We start from the raw sequence: 17,225 nt of genomic DNA on the forward strand, positions 1-17,225 counted from the left end.
TTTTGAGAGCATCAAAGCCTCATTTCAGCGTGAGAGAGGGGTAAAATCAATAGATGATATTGAATTGAAAGCCTTCATCAGTCTCTTGTTTTTAATTGTTGTTAACAAAAGTAACAGATAAAGCCTGGAAGATCTGTGTGGAACTGATGGTGATGGCATTGAAAAATTTCACCTTCCAAATGAACATAAAACGTTTCAAATTTATTCTGGAGAGCCTTAGATTTTACAGTCGTGCTATTCGTGATGAAAGGAGACAATTAGACAAGCTAACAGCTATTCGGGAAATATTTACTGTGTTTGTACGCAACTACCACAAATCTTACATCCTTGGAGAAAATGTTATAGTAGACAAGAAGCTGGAAGGATTCTGTGGAAGGTACAGTTTTTGCCAATATGTATCAATCAAAACAAACTAGTATGGATTCTTAAGTGTGGATTCTTAAGTATTTTACCTGTACAATTTGGAAATATACGCTGTGTTGCAACCAGAAGGATTTACCAACTGAGCAATAAACATTTTGATGTTGTTCTGTGACTGTGTAAACCTATATATCAGTCAGGTCGAAATGTGAAAGCGGACAACTGATTTACTAGTACTGGAATGATAATAGAGCTATGAAGGGAGAATTTTTCTTTTGTTGGCATGATGAAGAAAGACAAGCGTGGAGATTTCTCTAGAGTTTGCTATCAGTAAAAGAAGGGCTGCCCACATTTCCTTTTTTGGCTTCCACAAGACTGAACTCTAGTTTCCTCCGTACCTAAAAAGGGGAAGTGAGTGATCCAGGCATCACGTTTGCATGAAGATAATTCGATAGATGCTGACATTGTAGATAAACGGAAGCCATCCACCGTGAATTTTAAAATAGCGTAAAGTGTGGTATTTTCACAGCGGATAAGCCGAATGCTTTGTACAACGCTGCAAGAAATGTGCGCCGCTGGTCAATGGTTGTATTTTTGTAATGATCAGTACAGTTGGAATCTATGCACAAGTGATTTATTGTGGCAACAGTAAGAACTGTATCAGAAGGAAAGGGTTCCTGAATCAGCTTTGTTATACAATGTTGTTTTTTTCGCTAAATTCTGCATAACTATTGAAATTTTGTACAGAGAACTCTATAACTATGACTTATCTATCAAGAACTCTGAAAAATATATATATTTCTGAAAAAAAGGGTGCCAGCTTCACAGTAGGAGCTCTTATGGGGTTCTCAATTAAGTTGCAATTACCTCTTAAAATTCTACTAGGAATTTCGATAGAACTCTTCACGTGGTGTCCAGAACTGTCATCAGAACTGTTGTACCAATATATTTATATTTTCTGTAGAGAAAGTGTGCCCCACATTAAATCAATTTATCACAAACTATTATCGCCATAGAAAAATGTTATTAGGATTTTCGATAGAGCTCTTGGGGTTCTGTTCGGTCCTGTCCTCAGAACTGTTGTACAAGTTTAATTTTTGCGAAAATTGACAAAAAATGTTTTCAATAGAAAATTTTTTTCGAGTATTGTTGTTTTCTTCGCCAAATTCTGCAGAACTATTGAAATTTTGTACAAAGAACTCTAGAACTATGGCATACCTGTCAAGAACTGTGAAAGAAATATACATTTCTGAAAAAAAGCGTGCCAACTCCACAGTAAGTGAAAAGATTTTCTCTTTAAATTGCAATTATCTCGTAAGCTATTAGCTGCACAAAAAAATGTTACTTGGGTTTTCGATAGAACTCTTGGAGTTCTGTTCAGAACTGTGCTCAGAACTGTTGTACTTATTTACAATTTGCGAAAATTGACGAAGAATGTTTTCGATACGAAAATTTTTTCGAATATTGTTTTCGTCACTAAATTCTGCAGAACTATTGAAATTTTGTACAAAGAACTCTAGAACTATGCCATATCTATCAAGAAATCTGAAAAAAGTATACATTTGTGAAAAAAAGGGTGCCAACTTCACAGTAAGTGAAAAGATTTTCTCTTTAAATTGCAATTATCTCGTAAGCTATTAGCCGCACAAAAAAATGTTACTTGGGTTTTCGATAGAACTCTTGGAGTTCTGTTCAGAACTGTGCTCAGAACTGTTGTACTTATTTAGAATTTGCGAAAATTGACGTAGAATGTTTTCGATACGAAATTTTTTTCGAATATTGTTTTCGTCGCTAAATTTTGCAGAACTATTTAAATTTTGTACAAAGAACTCTAGAACTATGCCATATCTATCAAGAAATCTGAAAAAAGTATACATTTCTGAAAAATAGGGTGGCAACTTCACAGTAAGTGAAAAGATTTTCTCTTAAATTGCAATTCTCTCGTAAACTATTAGCTGCACAAAAAAATGTTACTTGGATTTTCGAAAGAACTCTTGGAGCTCTGTTCAGAACTGTGCTCAGAACTCTTGTACTTATTTACATTTTGTGAAAATTGTCAGAGAATGTTTTCGATACGAAAATTTTTTCGAGTATTGTTGTTTTCTTCGTTACATTTTGCAGAACTCTTGAAATTTTGTGGAAAGAACTCTAGAACTATGGCACATCTAACAAGAACTGTGAAAAAAATGTATATTTCTCGAAAAAGGGGTGCTAACTTCACACGACTCCATGCCGACCCTGTGTAACCGCGGGACAAGGCACCAGCAAAAGAAACGGGACAAGGCACCAGCAAAAGAAAGAAGAAAAGAAAAGAATAGTGGGCATTAGTGAAGTTCGGTGACAGAAGGAACAGGACTCCTGATTACAAGAGCACAAGGTTGTAAATACAAAAGCACATAGGGGTAATACAGGAGTTGTTCTAATAATGAATAAAAAGTAGGAGTAATTCTAATTCCAAAGAAAGCAGGTGCTGATAGGTATCAACATTACTGAACTATCGGTTTAATAAGTCATGGTCACAAAATGAGCACACGAACTGTATACAGAAATATGGAAAATCTGGTAGAAACTGACCTCAGGGAAGATCAGTAGTGGTTGCGGAGGAATGGAGGAACACGTGGGGCAATACTAACGCTTACGACGTATCTTAGAAGATAGACGTACAGAAAGCTGTGTACAGTTTTGACTGAAATACACTCATTGAAATTCTGAAAGTAGCAAGGATAAAATTCAGGAAACGAAAGGTTTTATGCGGTACAGCTAGTACAGAAACCAGATGGCAGCTATAACAATCGACTGCCATGAAATGGAAGTAATGGTTGAGAAGGAAGTGAGACAAAACTTTAGCCTACCCCGACTTTATTCAGTCTGTACATTGGATAAGCAGTAAAGAAAACCAAAGAAAAGCTTGAATTAGGAATTAAAGTTCAGAGAGAAGAAATAAAAACTTTGTGATTTGCCGACGACATTGTAATTCTGTCAGAGACAGCAAAGAACTTAGAAGAACATTTGAACGGAATGGACAGTTCTTGAAAGGATGATATAAGATGAACACCAACAATAGCAAAACAAGGGTAATTCAATGTAGTCGAATTAAATTAGACAAGGGTGAGACACTAAAAGCAGTAGATGAGTTTTGCGAAGAGGAGAAATTTGTTAACTTTGAATATACGCTGAAGCGCCAAACAAACTGGTATAGGCATGCGTATTGAAATACAGAGATATGTAAACAGGTAAAACACGGCGTTGCGGTCGGCAACGACTATATTAGTAAGTTTGAACGTGGTGTTATAGTTGGCGCACGAGCGATGGGACACAACATCTTCAACGTAGTGGTGAAGATCTTTTCACGAGTGTACCGTGAATATCAGGACACCGGAGAAACATCGAGTCTCCGACATCGTTGCGGCCGGAAAAAGATCCTGCAAGAACGGGACCAACGACGACTGAAGAGAATCGTTCAACGTGACAGAAGTGCAACCCTTCAGCAAATTGCTGCAGATATCAGTGCTGGGCCATGAACAAGTGTTAGCTTGCGAACCATTCGACGAAACATCATCGATATGGGCTTTCGGAGCCCAAGGCCCGCTAGTGTACCCTTGATGACTACACGACGCAAAGCTTTATGCCTCGCCTGGGCCTGTCAACACCGACATTGGACTGTTGATGATTGGAAACATGTTGCGTGGTCGGACAAGTCTCGTTTCAAATTGTATTGAGCGGATGGACGTCTACGGGTATGGAGACAACCTCATGAATCCATGGACAATGCATGTCAGTAGGGGACCGTTCAGGCTGGTGGAGTCTCTGTAACAGTGTGGGGCGTGTGGAGTTGGATTAGTATGTGACCTCTGATATGTCTAGATACAACTCTGACAGGTGACACATACGTAAGCATCCTGTCTGATCACCTACATCCATTCATGTCAATTGTGCATACCGACGGACTTGCGTAATTTCAGTAGGACAATGCAGCACATCAGACATCCAGAACTGCTACACAGAGGTTCCAGGAACACTCTTCTGAGTATAAACACTTCCCAGACATGAACATTATTGAGCATATCTGGGATGCCTTGCAACGTGCTGTTCTGAAGAGATCTTCACCCCCTCCTACTCATGGATTTATAAACAGCCGTGCAGGATGCATGGTGTCAGTTCCCTCCAGCACTACTTCAGACATTAGTAGAGTCCATGCCACGTCGTGTTGCGGTACTTCTGCGTGCTCACGGGAGCCCTACACGATAATAGACAGGTGTACCACTTCCTTTGGCTCTTTAGTGTAAATGTAACAGTTAGGAAGCCCTTTCTGAAGGTGTATGTGTGGAGAGTTGCTTTGTACGGAAGTAAAACGTGGACAATAATCAGTTCGGACTAGGAGAGAATAGACACTTTTGAAATGCGGTGATACAGAAGTATGCTGAAGATAAGATGGGTAGACGAGGAAGTACTGAACAGGACTGGGGAGAATAGAAATGTGTAGTAGAAGCTGACTACAAGAAGGTATCGGTAGATAGGACACATTCTGATTCATCAATGAATCATCAGTTTAGCTTTTGGATGGAAGTGTGTTGTGTGTTGGGGGAGGGGGGGCGGAGGGGGGGGGGAGCAAAATCTGTAGAGGGTGATCAATGATCGAATACAGTAAGCAAGTTCAAATGGATGTAAGTTCCAGTAGCTATGCAGAGATGAAGAGGCTTTCACAGGACAAACTAGTGGAGAGAACTGGTAAGCGCCTTCAGACTTCTCGCATCGACGGTTCAAAAGAGATGAAAGGATGGAAGGTCACTTAGGTTTCAGCCTCCTGTCACCGACAGCGTCATTAGAGACCGAGCAGAAGACCAGTACAGTGAAGGATAGGGAATGAGGCTGTTAAAGGAAGCATCCTGGCATTGGTTTTAATTGGTATAGGAGAACCAAGGAAAACCTGCGGCACATGGAGTTGCATCCCAGTTGTCCAGGACGAGAGTCTTACGGCTACCACTGCTCCATCCTGTTTGATAGCAGAGACGGCTGGCAACTGCAACTGGTGACCACGTTGTCCGCAGCTCGTGGTCGTGCGGTAGCGTTCTCGCTTCTCACGCCCAGGTTCCCGGGTTCGATTTTCTCTGCCTCGTGATGACTGGGTGATGTGTGATGTCCTTAGGTTAGTTAGGTTTAAGTAGTTCTAAGTTCTAGGGGACTGATGACCATAGATGTTAAGTCCCATAGTGCTCATTGCCATTTTTTTTTTGTTTTTTTGGTGACCACGTACTGGAATGGGCGGAGGCTCAGCATGACGTTTCCACTGTGGCCAGGTGTCCTTATCACACACGTTAGGGTAGGTCCCTCACTACCTCCGACATCTCGACTTCTGACATTGCCAGGGCTGCGATGCCATATGCTAATCAGCGTGCTCTTCAGTTCAGATTAGCTCCTTTTTCATCGCTGTATATTTCTGGAATGACTTTCATGTCTACTTTATTAAACAGTACTTGTGAGATACCATAACCTTATTACATAATTATGTATGTCAAACTCGGTGTATGTCCCTCCCTGGTACTTCAGCTTCGCTCTTTGCTGTGCACGCTTTCACCATGCCTACTACCATTATTCGTGCACCGTATTACAATCTTCCTATGGGCATTATCATATACCTTGGACCAATCTATAAAAGTTTCAAGAACGGGTCTGTTGCATTCCTAGTACTTCTCCCAGATTTACCATGCTGATAATATTTTATATAAACTTAATCCTCTCTGATACGGCAAAGGGCTTGGAAGATCAGTTGAACAGAATGGGTAGTGTCTTGGAAATAAGTTAATAGATAAAAAACAACAAAACTAAATCAAGGTCAATGGAGTGCATTCTCATTGGTTCAGGTGGCGGTGAGGGAATTAGATCACAAATAAGCAACGAATTGTACCGGTAGTTGAAGAGTTTTGCTGTTTCTGTAGCAAGATAACTGATGATCGTCGAAATAGAGTGGATGTAAAATGCAGACTGACCATAACAAGAAATGTGTTTCTGAAAAAGAGGAATATCTTAACATCTGACACAAATTTATACACTGACTCCTACATGAGGTAAAAATAACTCGCGGAAAATTTCTTCTTAGGGCCACGTGAAGCAAATTCAACTCATAGACATACTATCATTTAAAGCTCCGGGGTGGCGTGGAACCTGGCAGCAGCATACTGTGAATCTGTGCTACAGCGGATCGTGGCCCCAGTGACAAATCACATTCGTGGCATACGGATTCCAGGAGCTCAAGAAAAGTTAAAGGTACCTTTAATTGTGAGCTATAAACAACGCACGAGACTCAGTCTTCTTCGACCTTTCTCATTTTGTTACTTAGTTATTATTTACTTTTATGTATACTCTGCCTTAGACAAAGACCAAAGAGTTACGCAAATTGGTCACAAACTCATATTCATACAGGCACCGTCAGAAAATGCAGAGACACAGTGATATGTCGCAGTGGTTAGCACATTGGATTCGCATTCGGGAGGACGATGGTTCAAACCCGCGTCCGGCCATCCTGATTTAGGTTTTCCGTGATTTCCCTAAATCGCTTCTGGCAAATAATAGGATGGTTCCTTTGAAAGCGCACGGCTGACTTCCTTCCCCATCCTTCCCTAAACCGACGGGACTGATGACCTCTCTGTTTGGTCCCCTCCCACAAATCAATCAACCAATCGAAATGCAGAACTGTAAACTTGGGCGGCTGATGGATGAATGTGTGATGCAGCAGCGCAATGTCACAGTGCAGCTGACAAGGATAGTAAGCAGGAGACATGTCGATACCAGGGCATAAAGTCTGTACGAATTTCGTTCTGTGCACTTTGTTGGACAGTAACTATGCCTCGCAGACAGCCCAAGTGAACAACATACGCAGATGCCAGCATTTGAGAGAGGACGTGTAATTGGGCCCAAAGAAGCCTGTTGGAGTAATCGGCAAATAGCTCGACATTTGAATAGGAGTAATGCCACTGTTCGAATGGGTGAACCGTGGCCAATCACAGCGTGAAGCAGGAAGCGGTTGACCCAGAGAGACGACAGAACGTGAGGACGGAGTAACGGCCAGAGAGGCACTCAGAGCCCCTGATTCATCTCTATCACTGATCCGACGTGCAACTGGTGTTTCAGTGATCACGAGGACCGATAACAGGTGACTCGCAAAAAGAGGCGTGAGCTCACTGCACTCGTTGCGCCGACTATCATTGACCTCTGTATACCGACAAACCCATTTACAGTGGTGTCGGGCACATTCAGGATGGAATCTCATTGGCTGCAGTAGAATTGTCTTCAGTGGTGAGTTCCGCTTTGAACGGAGCCCCAAGGACAGTGAAGACGCGTGGGAGGGTGGCGGGATAACTACATGGCTGTGGCTTCCTGTCATACGCCCACCAGGAGCGACGGTGTGGGAAGCCATTTCATTTTGCACTAGGACTACTTTGGTTGTCATCTGTGACACCCTTACAGCACAGCCGTACGTCGACGATATTGTACTCCCAATTTGGTTGCCCTTCACGGCAAGCCGCCCTAGGCTTACATTTTCGCGAGATAATGCCCTCCCGCACACAATGAGAGTTTCTACTGCTTGTCTTCGTGCTTTCCAAACCCGACCTTGGCCAGTAATGTACTCGGATCTCTCCCCAGTTGAGAACGTCTGGAGCATTATGCACAGGGCTCTCCAACTAGCTCGGGATTTTGACGACCTAACGCGTCATTTGGGCAGAAACTTGCCACAATATCACTAAGGAGTACAGCCAACTACTCTGTCGATAAATGCCACCCGAATACCTGCTTACATAAGGGTCAGAGATGGACCAGTGATTTATTAAATTGCTCAATTTGTGAAGTTCTACCTCTTCAGTAAATCATCCACTTATTCTCAAATTGTAATCAGATGTTTGTGTGTACATGTACATCACATATACCGGTTTCCTTCCCATTCGGATAAATCCTTCGTTGCACGTTGTTTTTCATTTTCCTTCGATTGTATCAGTTACACAGTACAATATAAATTACTTAGCAGTACAATTTCTATTTACGTTCTCTTGCTGACATTGTAAAGAAAATTAAACTAAAAATATTACTCGATAACGACGTTTTGTACCTCTAATACCTGTATGAGCTGTGCTTTGTGTAAAACCATTCTGCACGAAAATACGAGTCACAATTATTACATTTACATGCAGTTTTTTTATCAAACTGTTGTTCACGTTCACACTTAATTCTTTCATAGCACATTGCGTACCTAAGCCTGTCTGCTCCCGTGTTCACTTTCAGTTTCACTTGCAGACTCACCTGGTAAAAATTCATCCGAGTTAACATAAATAATGACGCATTAGATTCGTCACTCGCGTCCATCGCTTCGTCCAAAAGCTTCTGCAAATGCTTTTGTTCATCTTCATAACTTACGCGTGATATTTCCTTGCTCCTCACTATCAGAAGATTACAACGCCAACAATACGAAATGAAGACTGTGGCAACAACGAAGGATAGCTACAATGTGACTGTACACAAATTCTATTATGGAATGAAAGACTGGCAGGAGTACCAACCGCTAATTATTAGCGACATAGTAAATGTCACCCCTGATGCACTTCCTCAGGAGCCATGTGGGTCACATATAACTCACACAACAAAATGTAATACAAGGTACGAAACTGAAATATTTGTTATCTTATTTACACATAAATATTTTATTTAGCGCCAAATAAAGCAGAAAACAAAAAAAAAAAACAAAAAAATACCGAAATAGCTCCAGCAGAGCAATGTTGTTACGTCGTAAGACAGCCACAACAGAAGACAGTCGCTGCAAGCTGCATCGACAAATGAGTGACACGAGCGTAGCCACGCCCAGAAACGTTTCACTACGCTGCTGTTCTTCTACATATGGCCGAGCACAGTACCACTCAGCTCTGTCTGCAACCATCGACTAAGACGACGTCATTGTCTTCTGGTAGGCCAGCTGTGTGATAATCGTATTAGGCAGAACTCTAAGTGAAAGTTACTGTTAAATGTACGCTGATTGAGAGACTTCTGTTTTGCCCATATCAAGTGATGCGTTAATGTTCAGAGACAGTTGTAAATATTCATGACATTCTTGTGGGAATGTATTGTACAAAAGTTAAATAATTCTTCTTATCTATATTATAATATAGAGAACTAAAATTTATGTGTTATAGTATCCACTCGGCCGCCTGCCGGAGAAAAGTAAAGAACCCACCATTGCGCTAGAGAGTGTACTTGTACAACACGAAGTCTCTTCTGAAAGTGTTTCTTTGGATTATAATCTTATTTGATAGTGAAAAGTGAACGATAAGCTGTGTAAACAAAGAGAGAATGGAAACTTTCTAGAATGGAAGCTTTCTAAATGTGATTCTACAGAAGAATGTTGAGGATTAGATGGGTAGAACGAATAGTTAACGAAGGCGTACCGAACTGAATTGGGGAGATAAGACCATAATGGGGCAACTTGACTAAAAATAATGATCGGGTGGTACAATTCACCCTCAGATATCAAGGAATACTCGAAACTTCCTATTAGATTAAAACTGTGTGCCGGAACGAGACTCGAACTTGAGAACACTGCCTTTCGTATGGAAGAGCTTTGCTGACTTTTTTTTTAATAAACGCCTACTATATGAGCAAAATGTTGCAGGTAATGAGAAAACAAATAAAAATCTCTATTGTTTGAAAGTAAAAGACGACGTTCTTAAAAAATAAACAATATTTCTTGAAAACGTAAATAAGTATACTTTCTCAACACTACTTATTTTTGTTTTCTTAACGTAAATAAGTATGCTTTCTCAATATCACTTTTTTTTTTGTTTTTTAACCTAAACAAGTATACTTTCTCAACTTCACCAACATCACTATCTTCTCTTTTTTTCCATGCTCCACTTTGTCGCGTCGTCAGAACAACGTCAATTCTATCATTGGAAGGGTAGCGTGGGATCGTCCAGTCTTGACTGGCGGTTTGGCGAAAATACTCTGTAAATAGTTCGCGGAAGTGGCCCGACAGTTTCGATGTCGGCGAAGGGTGTGATGGGTGTACTTGAAGACGTGTCCAGAAGTCCGGTGGATATCGTCCCAGAAGAGGTGGTTGATGGCCATGCCACTGATCCATGTGACGACGTGCAACTTAGGCTATGAAAAGTAGGTCGAGTGGGGATATATCAGCATGGTCGGAGAGACGTGACGTCGGGGTACTCAAAGATAGAAAGCCACAATCTTCTGTACAAGGCTCCAGACTGCTGCTGCTGTCCCACAGATAAAATGGTGTAAATCTGTATCTTCGACATTGTACTTGAGGCACAGGGGTGAGTCCACCAGCGCGAAGCAATGCAGTTTCTGTCTTGCAGTATATTTGCCGTTGACGAGAAGGTACCACGTCGCGGTGGTGTCAGTGGTGTGGTACGGTTGATGGATCGCTTTCCAAACTGTAGGCCATGAAACATGGGGGAGACGTGCTTCGACGTGGTTTCGGGGTGGATGCGATCGGAGCAGTGTTGCAGTAGCGCCCGAAAATTGATCGCCGATGTGCGACGAATGTCTCGCGTGTACACTAATCCGAGACAACGGAAGGTGTTTCACTGTAACGGCTAATTCATTTGATCATAGCTTGTACGTCGGCCGCTGAACGTGCAATAAGGGTCTAGGCTCGGTGGCGGAACACGTGCTCCCAGAGTGGAATACCCGTCAACTGTCGCCGCAATCCGCAGATGAGTGGTTCCTTCGCAGTGGCATAAAGCACCGTCGACAGTGGGCAACCGTGCCATACTGAGCGTTTGATTCGTATGGGTTCTGCAAGTCTGCCGTTGACGAGAAGCGTGGACGTTGCCCCTCAAAGGAGCCACATAATCACCTGTGTGAACGTCAGGGGAATCGCCATCCGGTCCATCACTGCATTGAGGAATGCACGATTGACACAACCAAATGGTTGATTGAAGTCGATGGAGATTAAAGCGACTGGTAGTCACAAGTGTGTTGCCACAGCGATCACATATCGGTATTCGCTGAGGGCAATCTGTCTATTATTTTCACCATCCCAGGATGTTTGTTCGTGGGAAATAATTTATCGTAATACATATTTGAGTCGCACAGTTAGAAGGCGTGTGAAAATCTTGAAATCGGAATTGAGTAACGTAATCGGCCAATATCTATCGGGTCGCGTTCCTCCTGCAGGTTTCGGGACTGGTATGAGTAAGCCTTCCACGAATGTTGGTGGCCGCAGTACCGCGCCAGACAAAAGTTCCCAGTACATGTCTGTCCATCGTGGCAACATCAAATCTTGGAAGGTTCTGTAAAATTCGAGCAGTAAACCATCCAGACCGGGAGACCAGTTGAGTGATCATTTGGTCAAGGACATCATCGGTGCTTACTTCCGCAATGAGGCAGTTGCTGTCACGGTGTCCAGTGTACAATGGTTCTTCAGAAACAGCCTCTGCACTGGCCGGTACTTCTTGGTAGGGAAGTCTGTAGTGCAAGGCGTCGTCCATCAGGTAGGTCTAAAGTTGACATTAGGGCCTGTCGGGCTTGGCATACATTTTGAACAATATGATGCATAGAAGGTTCTTCATCGTTAATCCCGTCTCAGCAGCGTGCTCGTACAATGGCTCCTTCTAGACGGTACCTGGTCAGGGTTAAAATTTTTGCCTTGGTGCGCTGAGCTTCTTTTAGTCAGTCCACGCACTGGGGACGGTCCATGAGCACGTGTAGAGTGCTACAGTAGAAATCTGTTGTGTGGTGATTCCACCTGGCTTTGGATCTGTCATAGTGCGTCAAGGTGCTTCGGATGGCCGGTTTGGCACTCCATAACCACCACTGCAGTGTGATCTCGTAACGCATGATGCGTTTAAGACAAGTGTGCCATGTGCCAGCGACCTGTTGTCGACATTCAGGGTCCCACAGTAGCGTGAAATTGAGCTTCCAAGGGCCTGCTCAAAAATGGTTCAAATGGCGCTGAGCACTATGGGACTAAACATCTGAGGTCATCAGTTCCCTAGAAATTAGAACTACTTAAACCTAACTAACCTAAGGACATGTGCGTATGCTGCGGGCAGTCGCCGTGTACCATTCTCCAAGTGTCGATTAGACGAAAGCGCAAAGTTCTGTAAATGTGGTGAAATGTGGATATCGGTCTATATGCTCGAGAACACATTTGAAATCTCTAGCCACGATGAGGTGATTGCATCTGCCAAGGAACAAAGGCGTGATGTCTTCTGCGTAGAAGTAGGAGCGATCCCTCCGTTTATCTGCCTTGATGAGGGAGTTGAGATTTATGATTCTGATTCTCTCAACTGTTATGGCCACCCCTCGCAGCCGCTGAAAGATACGCGACATCAGAAACTGCAATCCCTTCTCGGATGAGGATGGCTGCACATATGTGTCGCATAGCCTTCAGGGCGGCGTACGTCTCGTACCCATAAGACCTGGACCAAGTTGCTGTCCTCAGTTCTTGTAGTAGGCCGATGTCGATGTCCGCTGCTCTTTGCGTGTCGCGGAGCAGTTGAAGTTTAACGTGGAAGCCGATGTTAGTGGTGTTGGTGGTAGGTATTGGTGTGGGAGCCATGCTGTTGATACGCTCGTAGCTGGTGAAGATTGCCGTGGTGGATTGTGGAAGCCCATAGTGGTCACAGGAGCCGTCGTAGAAACACTCCTATTTTTAGTGTCGGTTTAACGGAGCAACAGATCTCATTTCCGCATTGGTTGGAGGTGGTAAATCCCCGTCATCCGCCCACAAAACGGTCCGTCAGTTTCAATATTATTGGGAGGTGGCAGTGCTGGCCGAGTCGGCTCAATTGCTTCGGCGACGACGGGCGTGCTATGTTCCGTGGCTTCTGGGCGCAGGTCTTCCTCACGGTCTCTGTTTGACGGCTCACCGTCTTGTGGAGGACGTGTCTCTATGGCAGCGAGCGGAAAAAGAGCTATAGTGTATGCCTTCAGATTTATGAGCCACCTCTTTGTCCTGCGGAGGTGGTTCAGTGGCCGATTCTGATATCTTGCGGCGTTTTTTTCGTCGTTTAGGCGACTTTTGCTTCCAGCAATGTGTAGCAGTGTCTGAGGAAGGAAGAGATTCACGTCGTTCCGGTGTAAAAGCCGCTGGTGCTATGATGCGGTCTTCAGTCTCCATAAGACTCTCGCTGGTATCCTTGAGATTCTAGCGTGGGTGTGTTCCGTTGTTTGCGGGTGGCACTGCCGGTGGCAAGCTGCTGTGACACGTCTAGGTGTATCGGTCCTGAGAGACACTCACGAACTGCGTTTTGAGAGGGCTGGACGTGCAGTGTCGCCGCATAGGTGACTGGAAGGACGGTTGCAGTTAAGTCGGTATTCGTATCGTCATTTCGTAGTTGTGTGATGCAGGGTTGCAGGCATTCATTACGGACGTGCCCTTCTGTGCCACATCGAAACATGTTCGAGGTTGTCCGTTGTAAATTACCACTGCACGGCAGCCGCCTACAGAAATGTAAGATGGGACGTGCCGTTTAAGATCTACTCGGACTTGTTTCACACCATTAAGCACCGGATACGTCGTGAACTGTGCCCTTGTCTCGGCTACATGACTGCGGACTTTTCTGTGCGGGCTTAGCGCCGCGATGACTTCATCTTCATTCACCTCGAAAGGCAGTTGGAATACGCGGATCGTTCGAAGGCCAAGTCCTTGGTGGTCCACATCCACAGGCCGGACGTTGCCATCGGAGTGTCGAAATTTTAGAGCACGTCTCTTCCGTCGAATAATCTCGTTGCAGGCAGCGTCGAGAGTTATCTTAACACAAACGACGCAACTAATGACCGATAGGTGTCGCCATGGGGATCTTCTATTTTCGCGTAGGAAGCTTTCGACTGTCAGTGCTTTGAGTCGTGCGTATTCATTTGAAAAGGTCAACTTGAGAGTGTTATTCGTGCAAGAATTGGCCATTATAATTTGTTCGACTGAGAAGCGCGAAGACGTGGAAGTAAAGGAACATTCGGCGCGCGCAGCGGCGTGGACGGCGAAGCGCGGCCCGCACTGCTGCCCTCCAGACCGCGCTCCCTGAGCTACTCACGCCCAGCCCTCACAGCTATAGTTCCGTTACTGCCTCGTCTCCTACCTTCGAAACTTCACACAAGTTCTCCTGTGAAACTTGCAGGACTAGGACTCCTGCAAGAAAGGTCATTACACAGACACGGTTTAGCCACAGCCTGCAGGATGTTTGCAGAATGAAATTTTCACTCTGCACCTTAGTCTGCGCTGATAAGAAACTTTAAAACTGTTTGCAAGTCGGAGACTCGAACTCAGGACCTTTGCCTTTCTTGGGCAAGTATCTACCGACTGAGCTACCCATGCACGACTCAGGCGCCGTTCTCATAGCTTTACTTCCGTCAGTACCTCGTCTCCGAACTTCACAGAAGTACTCCTGGGGATAGCCACAAACTGGGGGATGTTTGTAGAATGAAATTTTTACTCAGCAGCAGAGTGTGCGTTGATATGAAACTTTAAAACTGCGAGCCGGACCGAGACTCGAACTTGGAACCTTCATCTTTCGCTGTCCAGTGTTCTACCGACTGAGCAACCCAAGAACGAGTTACGGCCTCTCCTCACACCTTAATTCGTCCAGTACCGTACCTCGTCTCCTACAATGCAAACTTCACACAAGTTCTCCTACGAAACTTGCAGGAGTAGCACTTCTGGAAGAAAGGATAGAGTGGATACATGGCTTAGCCGCAGCCTGGGGGATGTTTCCAGAATGAAATTTCACTCTGCAGTGGAGCGTGCACTGATATGAAACTTCGGGGCAGATTAAAAGTGCGTGCCGGATCGACACTCAACGTCCTGGCAGTTTCATATCAGTGCACACTCCACTGCAGAGTGAAGATTTATACTCTGGAAGGAATAGTCGACTTGGCTATCGAGGGAAGTTTGTGGGGTGAAAATTGTAGAAGGAGGTTTCGCTACAGCAAGCAGCATCACGTGCATGCAGCTACCAGAGATGAAGAGAATTGTACGGGACAGATTAGCTTTGTGAGCTGCATCAATCCAGTGGTTGGACTGGAGACAACAACAATAATTTATCTTCTTGTAAGGAACCTCGCCTGATAATTTTCAAGTATCTTCTTCAGTTTATCTAACAAAATTAGTGTAGGACACTTAGCAGCAAAATCACTTCATAGTTGTTACATTTCATAACGCTGAAATTTTGTACAGTTACCAGCTATGACTAAAGACAAGTACAATTCTTAAAATCATATTATTGTTTTACTGTAGAAGGTAAATAATTATTTACCTGTAGCAATGCTTCAGTTCCATTAGACTGAACGTCGAGATCGCAGTTCAGATCCCAAGATGAGGCACTGTGTGTTGGCTTATTGACGCTAGTCTGGACAACAGCCTTATACTGATATGTGTAAGCTTCATTCTCGAGGAAGAGGCCACGTGTGGGAGCAGTTGCAGTGAGCAGCGTCCAGAGCAAAGCTGTGCAAAGAAATATTTGCTTATAACTTTATCACGTTTGTGCTCTATAATTCAAAAAAATGTTCAAATGTGTGTGAAATCTTATGGGACTTAACTACTAAGGTCATCAGTCCCTAAGCTTACCCACTACTTAAACTAAATTATCCTACGGACAAACACACACACCCGTGCACGAGTGAGGACTAGAACCTCCACCGGGACCAGCCGCACAGTCTATGACTGCAGCGCCTAAGACCGCTCGGCTAATCCCGCGCGGCGGTGCTCTATAATTATTTAGTCGCAAATGTCAATGTAAAAGTGTACCTGCAGATAATACGAGGATGACAAAATTCTTAAAGCTTTTTAAATAAAACAAAAGTTAGTAACATTTTACATATTTATTCTTCATGTCTACGTATTTTCAGGCCTCTGCCACTAGAGCGCTCCGAACTGTGGGGTGTAACATAACGTAACTACAGGGTGACAATTATTGAACTATATAAAAGAAAACGCAAATTAGTTATGTGCATACACTTCATTCAACATGTAAATGTCACCACAGATATTAGGATTTAGGTTATGACATGCTCAATATGCTTGCCATCATTGGCGATGATGAGGTGCAGACGAATAGCGAAGTTCTACATGTACGAAGTTTCGGAACATCGATGCTGCCGATGACCTGCTGAATGGCTCTTTTCTGCTCACCAGTGGTTTTGGGGTTATTGCTGTACACCTTGTCTTTCATGTTCCGGCGTAAAGTGAAGCGCCGGCACGACGAGCGAGAACGTTAGAACAGAGAGGGCTGTGAGACGACGTCAGCCAAAAGTACGCTGCCCGACCCTTCTCTAGGAAGACAACGAGACAGCAGCGCCGTCTACACGAAGAGGACAGAAGCCTGGCCGCGGACCAGTTGAAGACGAGCCCTTCTATGAACGCAACAGCAGTGATTGAGGAACTATGTTGTTTCGCATGTATTACGAATTGTATATACTGAAGAGTCTTCTTATTTGTCTGCCTCCCATTGCTTGCGGCACTTCTGTATGACACAAAGTATTGTAATCATTTCCTTTTGTAATAAAAATTCATTAATACGAGTTGCTCGAATTGTTAGTTAGCGATCCGAGATTGCAGGTTTCCTAGGCACCTTACATTAGACGAGTGGGCAGGACACAACATATAATATAGCCCCACAAAAAGGAGTCGCATGTGTTCAGATTCGGAGAATATAGCGGCCAATCGAAGCCCGTGCCAGTGGCCTCTGGGTACCCCAGCGCCAGAATACGGTCCCCAAAGTGCTTCTCCAGGACATAAAACACTCTCCTGCTTCGATGGGATCGAGCTCCGTCTTGCATCAACCACATCTTGTCGAAATCAGGGTCACTTTGGATAATGGGGATGAAATCATCTTCCAAAACCCTCACGTACCGTTCGGTAGTCA

The 17,225-nt window shown here is 43.9% G+C and overlaps 1 protein-coding gene across 2 annotated transcripts in view; it reads right to left on the minus strand.

Annotated features, from left to right (window-relative positions):
* Positions 1–17,225, minus strand: part of LOC124556650 — a 637,832-nt gene that overhangs the window by 567,003 nt on the left and 53,604 nt on the right. For both annotated transcript variants that reach the window (XM_047130615.1, XM_047130616.1), the window contains exon 2: positions 15,618–15,805. In XM_047130615.1, coding sequence (XP_046986571.1) covers positions 15,618–15,805 — 188 coding nt within the window. The remainder of the gene's footprint in view (positions 1–15,617; positions 15,806–17,225) is intronic.

The sequence above is a fragment of the Schistocerca americana genome, chromosome X, assembly GCF_021461395.2.
Source record: "Schistocerca americana isolate TAMUIC-IGC-003095 chromosome X, iqSchAmer2.1, whole genome shotgun sequence".
NCBI classification, from domain to species: Eukaryota; Metazoa; Arthropoda; class Insecta; order Orthoptera; family Acrididae; genus Schistocerca; species Schistocerca americana.